Raw genomic sequence first — 12292 nt, 5'->3', positions numbered from 1 at the left:
TTAGACACTGCCCGGATGACAACCCGAAACAGTTCATTGATGTATAACACTTAATGAAAAATTGAAATAACAAGCACGGAGCTGTGGTACTATCTTGGGGGTGCTCCCTCTCCCCTCCCTGCCTCTAGTAGGCTAACTAACCGCTGTCCATCTAGGGGGGTCTCTAAGCTATAATCTGTTGGTTTCAGCTAATTAATTTTAGTTGCTAGTGCACTTTCTCAAGAGTATCTTGTTTGCGGGAGATTAAGAGCTACCGAGGGTTCGTTATAGAAAGGTGTAAATTATCAGTGAGGCCTCATCGCGTGCACCTGCCTAATTGCCTTAATGAGCAGTCTCAGTGGGCTGATGTGGGAGAGAGAGGTGGTTCGCTCACAGGAGCACGCGTTGCTGAGTGTCTTTTGGAAAGTCATCCAGCAGTTAATCAACAATGTGTTTTCTGATTTCTTCTTCTTCTTTTTTTTTCTTTAAAAAAAAAAATATATATGACTGTCAGACATTTGCTATTTTATCCTCATTACATCAACATCCCATAGCGATGTACATCAAGTTCCCCTTTATGGTATCCTTACTTTCTATCCAGGCACATTTTAGGCTATATGCCTACAGGACAATGACGTTTAATTTATAATCCTGATGCTGTTGTAACTATTTGAATAGAGATGGTCATGGGAGATCTTTGAAGTTAAAGGGCTTGGATGACAGGAATTTCACATAGTCTTTAGAACTTGGCCACAGCCATACTTCAAGATACATCATTAGTGCAAGGACTAGTGGTCACACAAACGACCATTAGAGACGTCAGTTCCGGTAATATTTGTTGATCAGGCGATTATGATTTCGCCTTTTGGTTAGCCTACTTAAGTCCCCATCAAGCCGCTGCGTGTAGGACATCGCCATTAGAGAAACGTAATCCACCATAAAAGTATTTCCATTTGTCTCATAAGGAGATTTTTTATTAATGGTCCACGAGTTAAAGGGGGTTGATATTTTTTCCCATTCGTGAAATACCCTCGTAATCCAACAGAGTTTTTAAGTCCCGCGGGCCATAATGGACTGCCTGTTTAGTGCTAACTAGGTAGGTATTAACTAACTAGGTATTAACTTGACCAATAGACGCAGTAATAACATGTGGTTTTATTATAACATATGCTGAGATCCGGTAATCAGCTTATGGTTTTGAGTTTTTCCACTCCTCTGAATAACAAAATATCATTCTGCTTTAATGGATCGCCATAGCCCCCATCCAAACCCCCCTCGTGTTCTTGAGCAAGACCTTCAACGCCTTGAAATTGGCCCTCACAATTGGCCTGATCTGATAGCTCATAGGCTGCTAATCTTCCGTGAGAGTTCGCAAGACAAACAGAAGAGGGGCCCTCAAATCCTCCTCATCTAACTTGTATTATCTAATTACTACTAACATCTCTCATATCCAAATTTCCACTTCGTGACAAATCCAAGTAGCATATCTACAAAAACGTGAGAAATGAAATTGAGGTATGCCAGACTGCCAGTATATGCCTATGGAGTATAATTTTGTGAAATTGTGCAAAACAACTGTCAACTGCCCTGTTGCATAGCCGTCAAAAACTAGTTTGCAATGAATATTTTTCAGGTAACTGTATATGCATTTATTCTGCACTTTGAGTTATTCAAGATTAATGTTGACCGTTTGCACATTTAGGCAGACTTTGGCCTCAACATGGTAGGCCTAGACGTGGAATGAATGAGTGTGAGGCCGTATACTTTATCAGACCTCAAACTAGTCACGCTGTTGGTATTATTATCAGTTTCGGATCTCTGTAAATCCACGGATTTGTGTTAGCAGTCTGAGAAATTAAAATCACATGCTTTTTAGTGCGCTTACTCCAATCCCTTTAGACTTCATTTTTAAAACATCTAAATCTGTTATTATGTGTACAAAACCCTTTTAATTTAATCTTTGACAAGATTATCAAATTCATTGATGATGTCACAAACTTAAATAAGTAATGCAGTAAATATAGCCTAGCCTGCTAAGCCTGGATAAGCAGAGGCAAAGGGATAGTGTATAAACTATCTGACTTTGATATTATTGTTATTATAATAATTATATTTATTGTTGTTATTGTAATTATTATTATTGTTATTATAATTATTATTATCGTAGAATAAGTCGCCTAGATAGGCTATATACGCATACGCATGCATTAGTCATCACGGAACACTGGAATGCATATTCACGTTGCAACCATGGCTGGTTGGTGAAAATAAAAACAGTAGTAATGTCAACGACTGCCTATCCTTAAAATCCTTTCGTTCGTTCAGCTTGAGTCAATAAACTCAATGCAAAACGTAGATTTGAAATTGGTGGTTCTTTTACCTGACTTTTGCAGGTCTCATGCCAGGTTGATTGAGGGGGTTTGATAATCGCTCGTAGAATTAATCTGTTCCTTTTTTTTCCCCCAGCAAGCGAGGGGAGGAATAGAGAGATCTGTGCAAGGACTGTTTGCCACTTGTTAAGTGCTTTTTAGTCAGCAGTGTGTTTGTTTACATATCTGTGTGTTTATAGGCCTAGTGTGGGCTACTACCGTATTTCCAGAGCAATAGAGGATTTGTCTCTATGCCCGAGACTGCAAAAACGGACAAAAGAAAAAGGGGAACAAATTGAGGCTTTTGGGACTGATAAAGACTGGGGGCTTTAGCCCACTATTTTTGTAGGACCGTTCTTTTAAGCACGCGGTCGCCAACCTTTGGAATTATGCGTATGGGTACTAGACTACTCCATAGGCCAGATTTGCTCAATCTATCTATGATATATAATTTCGTCTAATAGCCTGACGTGTTTTTGAATAAATATTGTTGAAGCAACAAGAATAAGAAAAGCATGGCTGTCATAATCATCAGCATACATGATTTTAAATGGCAACTCATTAGTCGTCATTACCATATCAGTTCAGTTGGCTTAACTTTGCCCAATGGGCCTGCAATATCACCGCACACTGGTGGTTAAGTCTACCGTCTAAACAGGGGCCTCGCTCTCATCATCAGTCCTGCAGGATATTGTTCCCAAACACAACAGCCGACGGTGGCCCACAGTACAATGTACTCTGCAAGGTGAGCATGTGTTGATAAACTTTGGCTATGTAGCATTCGACACGCGGCCCACTCGCGTGTCCCGGGCAGCAGGTTGCATAAGGCCTTGGGAGTGGGCCGTGGTTGTGGTGGGCATGGTTGGCAGGACCAGGAGTGCTTTAAGTGTAGCCTTTTGTTTAACATTGACAAAAGCAAGGAGGGATTAATGCAGCGTCTGCCGGTCCCATATGCTCCCAAGCGCTGCTTGCTCGTGATTAAAACCTAGATTCACTGTAGGAATGGGGCGTTCAGGATGGGATACGTGGCGACTGGCGTCTATTTCACAGTGACTTGTGCACTCTTAAGACGTCATCAAATCCAAAAGTTATAACCCGCAGAATGAGCCTATTGTGTCCTTTAGAATGTCACTGCGCGTGTCAGTCAGGCCTGATTATCAGTGCATTGTTTAGAGATCCGGCCTGAAGATACTGCAAAAGAGATCACCGATGCTTTAATAACGTATCCGCCTCCCTTAGACCTTGCTGGTCAATGATGAGACAGATGATCAGAAAGTGTCACCTCTCTCTTATGATGGAACGCACATTGATCACCATTTATTCTTATGACGACGCCAGTCCAAGAAATGTAGTCCCTACATAGCCCATTGCCATTGATTAATTGTATCAGCCCATAGCGATGTTGATGACGATTGAATAATTGATTAATTTGATGATGATGATGATGATGATGATGATGAAGAAGGTGGTGGTGTTTACTCTTATCGCTCTTATTGTTGTATAGTATGACCTTGTTGTTGCTGTTATAGTTGTTAGGATGACTATATTCATACATTGTCATGTGTAGGACTTACAGTGCGTTGTTGCTGCTGTATTTTCAGGACCACCGTAATGAACTTAGCTTACATCAAAGCTCTCAGAGTTCTGGCAGTTATTTCAGAGGTATGAAGTTTATTGCATGGGACTCAAATAGACACTTTGCCATTAAATTCGTCTATCCACTCACACTTGTGTATGTGCAAGTGGCCTTCAGTTTCAAACGCATTCAAGTCTGGAGAGCAGAGGCCAATTGTTGTTGACATTGCATGAGGGGACGCCAGCTCATGAATAGGCCCATGTAGGCTGCAGATAATTGCACCTATTGTTTAAATGTTAATTGTTATTGTTTCATTGTGTATTGTTATATCCACTTTTGTTATTTTTTTTTCCTCTTTTTTTCACAATTAGGCTACATGCTCTTATTTGGCCTTGTTTGGCCTATAGCAGTTTCGGATTAATGTTTACTTCTTTTTTATTGCTAAACCAAGCAGGCACGTATATACTCATGCCTATGCCTTTCATTTCAACTATTTAATAGGAGAATTATTAGAAATTGAGAAGGTTATTGAATCTAAAATCGTTTCTTATGGGCTAATGAAACAACCCGAAGTCTTTACAAAACGAAAAAAAAAAGACGCGCACGCGCTCAAACACCTATTTTCTATCCATCCATGAAAGAGTAAAGTCAAAGTCGTTAGCCCTCTTCTTTACCATTTCGATTATTTCAAGCCAGGGTTTTAATTAGTGTGTTTCTTTTAGTGAGGACTTGAATGAAAGAGAGATTATTGCCAATGTCAAGGATGCTAATTGAATGTTCGACTTCTAACAATTACGGCGGAGGCTTGTCGACTCATTAAAGCTTCGATTCTGACTTTGCCTCTCAATCAACTCACAATAATGTTGCATGCTCAGAATCAGAGTCGACCGGAGCCGACGGTAAACCCCTTTTCCCGCCTACTTTCTTTTGCCTTCTCCAGATTTAGTTTTGTATAAGTTCTCCATTGAGCCCTAGAGGACTCTGGGGTGCCAATTGTTCTCATAAACAGAGCACCCCTGACAAAATCGGATTTCATCCAAAAAACTATGAAGGCAGTTTTAAACCGCAGTTATTGTTGTGGTGGAACTTTTAAGAGCTGAGTTTTAATATGCAATCTATTATTACAACTTAACTTATTCTTTTGTTGTATTTTAATTGATTTTAAGGTTGGAAGAATAGACTGCTTACAGACCTCTTGCAATATGTGTGCCCATATAAGGCGCTATGGGCATGATCTTGAAATTGTTTAGGCCGATGCATGTTATTGTCTAATTATTTTGTGTAGATCGAGTCAATCCACGTCTTTAACAAAAAAAAACTTAATCAAACTGTGTTTACACAGAGGTTACTTTAAACGAAATGGTGCAGGACAGCCCATGGAATGCGGAATTGGGTAAAAGCATGCAGCGGTGTTTGAATTAGACCGCGGCTGGCCTGTGCCCTAAAGAAACCCCGCTAGTAAAATATTGGGATTAGCTTCTCTTTGAGGCTAGGATTAACACTACTTTCCCAAGCCGCACATTCCTGTCGCTGAGACTATCTGAAACGAAGGACCGGAAACTGAGAGAAAGCAACATAATTAAAATGTGCCATATACCCTGTTGAAGAAATTGTATTTTGCAGCTCTTATTTAGCTGTAGCCCAATTACAGGACGTCGAGCTGTTCACTGTCAGTTTATTTATTTCGGATTTAGTCATTCAAGATAGGCCTATGCTTTGTGTCACTGGTAGGCCCTATGGGGGAAGAGAGCAGGAACAGTCATCTCAAATAGCCTATTTATTTTATTAATAGCCTACACAGACCTATCTTAATTTGAAATTACAGTTTGTCGTCTAATCACAGACTCCGTGTGTGTGGTGTGGTTTGTGTGGTGTGTGCGTGTGTGCGTGTGTGTGTGTGTGCGTGTGTGTGTGTGTTGGAGGATGGAATGGGGAAGCCATTGAGAGGTGTGCAGGCCTAATGATTGCTTTCTAAAATGGTAATTACAGGCCTAATTAACACACCTCTTAAAACCTGACGTAAGTGTTAAAGCTCTCTGGGAATGACAAGACCCCCCTTCCCCCCTCCTTTTTCTTCTTCAATCACAACTCGCCAACGGGTGTTTAAGAAGATGTTTATGAATATGAAGATGATTTAGAATGTTAATGTAGGTCTATAGTTTTTGATCTTACTGACAAATTATTTGATTCTTTTCATTATTTGATATCGGGGAAAATTATATTATACTGCCTACATCTTGCTTTTTGAACGTTGAACGTTGGAACAGTAGCCAATTATGCTAAATAATAATAAATTAAAAAATAAAAATGTACTACACTCATTCGTGCGATGATGAGATGGTTCTGAATATCATTTTCGATTTAGGTGAGCTAAAAATAAATGTAAAACCTATGCCACCTCCACAACTTTTAATGCATAATGTTTGGTGTCCACGGATGAGGCTACATACCAGTCTTTATAGGGCTATAGACCTTCTCTCTCTCTTTCTCTCTTCTGTCTCTCTCTTCCTCTCTCTCTCTCTCTCTCTCTCTCTCTCTCTCACACACACACACACACACACACACACACACACACACACACACACACACACACGGTGCTGTAGTGTTGAATACATATTTAGTTACTTGATAAATGAGGGGGTCAGATCACAGGACTTTTATTCATGTCTTTTCACCGGCGGGGTCACACCATTTCTGGAACCTATACGGGTCCTTAACCAGTGTGTATGATCAATGAAGAGGGACGCGGCAAGTCTAGAGAGCTCTCAGCAATCGAGTTTCTTTTCCAGAAGGCCTATATCCCTCCGATATTCTACCATGGGTTTGGACAGTCAGGTTGTCTCTTGCAATAATAATTATTTAACCATTAGCATTTTTTTGTTGTTCAAAAAAGTTAAAAATCTATTAAAATCACAGCAGAGAGTCTTCGCTGATGCGAGGGAGCTCACAAATTGCATACAATACAACAGATCACAGTTTCGAAGGCTAGCACAGATAAAAAAAAACACATATGTACCATTTATATAAGACACACACTGATTGTCTCTTAGAAACTACATATTGATTCCTTATAAACACTTTTTCTTAAATAAAGTAGTGCATCCATGTCGCCTCAGGGGCGCGCAGTCCACACACCATCCTGATCAAAGTGTCCATCTACCAATAGGTCGGCAAGTTGAAAGAGGCTTAAATGAGGCCTGTCCATCCCAAGCACTACCAACAGATTGGCTCCTCTAGCAATTTTGTTCTTGGATAAGGATTTGTTCCGTGGCTGTGATGTACTAAGAGTCCACTCCGAGATCTCCTTACATTAACCAACAGGTGTCGTAAGCATCGAGGCACACACTGACATACATACAGACGAAGGGGCTACAACCTGGGAGGTTTATGAAAAGAAAATCTCTTTGCCATTGCTAAAATAAATTATAACTTCTCCTCTAAGGGGCCAAACATCATGCCAAAAACACGATACCACCGAGAGCCCTCGCAGGTCCTTACCGACGACACGAATCAGTCTTTTACGCATATATTGAAGGATGGCAGGGCTATATGTTTGATTTATCATCATAGTTTTTGTTTGTATAATTAACAGGTAATTGTTCTTTTCACAGGACTTGGAATTTCCACGACGAAGTCTGATCTTTATAATCCAAGCAATCGGCATTGAAGTTCAGCTTCCATGATGCTGCTTGGTCCTTATAATCCAAGCAGTCTGCCGTGGAGTTGAAGCCTAGCCCCGAGGCTCCGTAGCCCTGAGTGGGGAGGGACGCCGGGGACTGGTTCAGATGGCTTGTGACGGCATTGGTGCTCATAGGACTGAGAGTCGTCCCCGGGGCCGACAACTGGTGGTGCATGGGAGTAAGGTAAGACCCGCAGTCCATTCCACCAAAGTATGATGTTGATCCGGCATAGCCTTGGCTGTATCCCGAGGCTTGTGTGTAGGTCATTGGGTAGGATCTTTGCATGCAGGAGGAGGAGGTAGAGAGAGGGTCAGACAGCGGAGAGATTGATGCTGGACTCCATATCGACACAGGCGCGGTGCTGGTTGAAATGGCCGGGACTGAAGTAATACTAGAAGGGGGTGTGAACTGGCCACTCGCCCCGCTCTCAGAGCTTGCTTCTCTGGCTGGTGAACTCTTCTTTTTGGCTGGTCGCACCTTGTTCTGGCCCCCGTTCTGCTGCTGCTGTGCCTGCTGGCGGCACTTTGCCCTTCGGTTCTTAAACCAAACCTAAAATGTAGGACAATGGCACATTAATAAAATGTACCTTAAACAATAACAACGTTATACATTTTGCCGTTAATTTCTCTATGTTCTCATTATGTGGCGCGAAATATAAGCGATATACCCACGATGAATGGTTAATTTTAATCGAGATTGCTTGTGTCCAAATTGATCAAAGAATTAAGAACATTTTTGTTGTTATGATTTTGCTATAGTTTTTGTTTTAGCTGGAGTTTTTTTTTGTGGAAAGGCAAAGAGACCTAACCTATAGGCCTAGTAATAGCTGTCATACAAACTCACCTGTACACGAGACTCCGGCAGATTTATTTTGAGTGCTACCTCCTCACGCATGAATATATCAGGATAACGAGTTTTGCCGAAAAGTGCCTCCAAAACGTCAAGTTGGGCGCGAGTGAAGGTCGTCCTTTCTCGTCTCTGCTTGCGTGGTGTCGCTGTAGAAAATAAACAAACGCATAATTAGAAATTCTACCCATATCGAAATAAACTTTTGAGACACCTGGAAATGCATTTGCCTAAGGTTGTTTGCAAATTATTTCAAAACCAGAGATGTTAAACAAAAACAACCATGTTGGGACATTAGATAGCATATGCTACATAAATAAAGTGAAAGAAGACTGCATCAAAGGTTATGTTGTGTTTTATCAGTGCATAATTATCATTACGGATCATTAACAAGAGTCCTGTGGAATATTTCTTTCTATATTCGCCCAATTTAAAGAGTCTTATATGCTACATGTTTGTTAAAACACGCATTAAAAGCCACTCTGTCGTCACACTATGAGATCGACTCTTATAGAATATTGTTATAACAGATTCTTTAGCATCCACTTGTTCGCAGAAAGTAGTGAATCTCACCTGGGTAGCCCACGGATGGATGCAGAAGGTCCATTCCGGAGGTAGTTAAACTCAGTCCATTGACTGTGTAAGGTGGTTGCTTGAGATACGACATCATGCTAATGTTCGATTGGGGGGTGAAGTTGGAGAAAATTTTGAAAATTGAGGAAGGCCCGTAGATGTCCTTGGTGTCCTTCTTTTATTGATCACGCTGCCCCGATTATGCTGGTCGGTCGACCTGTTCCAAAAAAAATCACAAAAAAAGAGGACATTGAGTAAAGCAAGTTGCACCCCGTTTATAGGCCTATCGCTTTTGGTGAACACAGTGATGAGTTAGCTGCAACGGCTCCTAGCGAATAAACCCTATCCAACCGCACTGCGCTCTTAAAACAGCCTCAGACCCCCAGCTGTCCTCATGAAGTGAGCGTAGCTCATCTTGACAAACGTTCCTCCCTTGACAACCCCAGCATCCCCCACCCCCCGGCCAAAAAAGCAACATCCTATAATTGCAACAAGTCCTCTCAAAGAACAAAACACAGTCGTTCAAATGAACACACATTGGGACACAGCAAGGACCACAATTTACATAGAACCCAGTTAATTGTCTCAAATATAAGGGAATTGATTAGGGGCCATTTGCCGAGACAATTCAGACAAAGCCACTGTAGACCCGATAAACAAGGCAGATAACAAACCCCCATTCGTGAAAAGTAACTAACAATGCAGTCAACTTATCGGGCCCATTTTGTACAGTGGGCCCAGCCATTTCACTAGCCAAAGCATTTCATTCTGGCTTTTGATTTTGCCCGCAGCGGTAATCGCTGTAAATATGAATAGGATGTCATTAAAATATGAAAACAGAAGTCTACCTCAGTGAACAACTTAAAACTTGTAGGGAACTTGTGTTGAATGTGGCCAATAGGTTCTTGCGCATTTCAACCCTAATTAATTGCTCGCTGTAATTAGATTTCCAGGATTGAAGAACGCTCAGAGGGCAATCGAAATGCGTTGATAACGGAGTTTAGTTTAACTAACACTCAACTGATTCCTTGTTAAAACTCTCCCTTATCTTCTGTCAAAATGCCTCTAGATTCATTTAAGGTGTTAAAAACCCATTAAGACATTGACAGTAGGCTACTACATAGACCTAAATATAGGCTATATAGTAGGCCTATAGACTATAGGCCTGAAGTAGGCCTTGTTTTTTGTGCTTTTGATATAAATACTGCCACTGAAAACTGTAGAGCATTCATGAAATGGATCAAATGAAATATAATCTATCTTCACACAAATAAATATATTCGATTGCTGAATTTACACATTTCAATAACGTTTCGATCACATATAGCCTATACATTGGCCTAGGATACTCCTGCTTTTCCAGGTTATTGATAAAATTTCTGATTGAACCAAAACTAGCTTGCCACAAGTTTAGTCATAACTGATCAACTTTTAAAATATATTGTGATATTTCTACTTATCTGGTGAAAAATTAAACTTGTGTTGACCCCCACCCACCCTTACCCCCCCTGTGTCTTGTGATTACTCTGCCGGAGTTGCATTTTTTTTTTTATCCAACGGTTTTTTCCCTCTACTCAATCTGTCACACTTAAAACAGACCTCGTCTACCAGTTGCACACCCGCTCAATAATAATTACCCTGTCCAAGAATTAATTATGATAAATGTTTTTGTTGATGAATTAACGAGATAATCCGGGTGGCACGCGCTCCCTAATTAGGCTAGGACGCTACCCTCAACTCCACACATTTCGGTCATATTAATTTTCAGCTTGATGAAAAGTAACCTAAATAAGGAGGCACGGCCTGGGTCCCCATCTTTTATTACACATATGGCAGGCCTAAGCAAAATTGCAATGAAAATATCTCATGACTTTTTCCTTTCAGAATTGTGGATAGACCTACTGTAAAAAAAAAATAAAAAAAAATAAAGAAAAAAGAAAAGCATATAGGCTTGTGTATTTTGTAACCTATTGTCTGTTTTTGGAGCTGTAGGCCGTGCATAATTGTGGAAACAAATTATACAAAACAAACAAATTACAAAAAAAATAAAATACCAATCAATCGAAAGAGAGTTCTGCGATAATAAATGCATTGTGCTTTGATTCTCCCGCGTGTCGTGTCCCGCTCACCTCCCCGTTCCGCGAGGACGGCGCGGGGAGGTGTATTTTAGGCGGAGAGGAGCCTCACTAGCCTACACGCCTCCTCAATTATCGCCCTTTGTCTGCATACATTTTCACCCTAACTGAGAACATTCAGAGGAATGCAGATTGAGGCAAATCAGGAAAAGTATCGAATAAACACATTAAAAACATGTTCGAGTTACGGCTCAAATTATTAACGTTTAAAAACTAGCCTGTTACCGAGTTGAATTCAGTGTCACAGTTAGGACTGCACTTGTTACTGTGTCTTGTAAATGTTTCCAAGTGTGGTATCGTTAGATCCGTGCACAATACACACCGGAGTGGTTTCAGGAGTCTAATGAGTTTTATCAGTCGATTAACATGTGTCATGACGTTTCCGTCATTTTCTCCAAGATAAGCAAGGTGTTAATTTACCGTATGGCTGTACAAACACAGCGACCAGTCTGTTATTATATTTGTTTAATGATTATTTTCGGAGCATATCGACTATAATTTTAGCGTGTACGAGGCTATTAGCCTACTACCGCGATTGCATACTGTTGTCTACCTAATGTCAATAATAATAGGCCTAAAAATAACAATGATGATAATAATAATGAAAATAATGATCATAATTCTAATAATAGCCTAATGATAATAGTAATAGCAAAAAGAGGAACTTACTCTCAAAGGTTGTTGGTTGGAGTGGAAAGCTCTTTGTCCAGTCCTTTTCCTTGAATAAAATAGCTCACTATTCTCGAAATCCTGTAAAATAACGATTCAAAAGTAACTGAATAAAAAACCCGGAACAAACTTTAATCTTCAGCACTTGCCTCAATGTATAGGTAAGGGCGATAGCGTTTACAATGCTAAAATACATATGGTTATGATTTTAGTCTGTTCTGACTGAAGTTGCTGGAGTTGGATTTGTAGAGACTGCTGGCCAATGAGAGCGGCAGGAGGACTCGGAGCTAGAGTCTGTCTCTCTCTCTCGCGGGGAGATTTGCTGAGAAACAAATGTCGCCAGCTACTTTTTGACGCAAACTCGTCAGCCAATGGCAGCGAGCGGGCGACTGACAACGTTCTCATCTCGGAGCTGAGGATAAAATAACAATAAAACTCTCAAACTCACATGGCTGAAAATCTTAG

The 12292-nt window shown here is 40.7% G+C and overlaps 1 protein-coding gene across 2 annotated transcripts; it reads right to left on the bottom strand.

Moving 5' to 3' along the window:
• Positions 1-7529: 7529 nt before the first annotated feature.
• On the bottom strand, positions 7530-9120 carry otx2b (orthodenticle homeobox 2b; the record flags this gene model as incomplete). 2 transcript variants are annotated; one of them, XM_083684041.1, is made up of 3 exons in its annotated part: positions 7530-8153; positions 8448-8599; positions 8997-9120. In XM_083684041.1, 3 exons carry the CDS (start codon positions 9118-9120, stop codon positions 7530-7532), a joined length of 900 nt encoding a protein of 299 aa, XP_083540167.1. The 2 variants fall into 2 exon arrangements, with proteins under 2 accessions (XP_083540167.1, XP_083540168.1); XM_083684042.1 differs by having other exon boundaries at positions 9024-9120.
• Between the last annotated feature and the right edge of the window lie 3172 nt (positions 9121-12292).

The sequence above is a fragment of the Argentina silus genome (assembly GCF_951799395.1).
Source record: "Argentina silus genome assembly, chromosome: 13".
NCBI lineage: Eukaryota > Metazoa > Chordata > Actinopteri > Argentiniformes > Argentinidae > Argentina > Argentina silus.
This window is presented reverse-complemented; position numbering and strand designations above follow the sequence as displayed.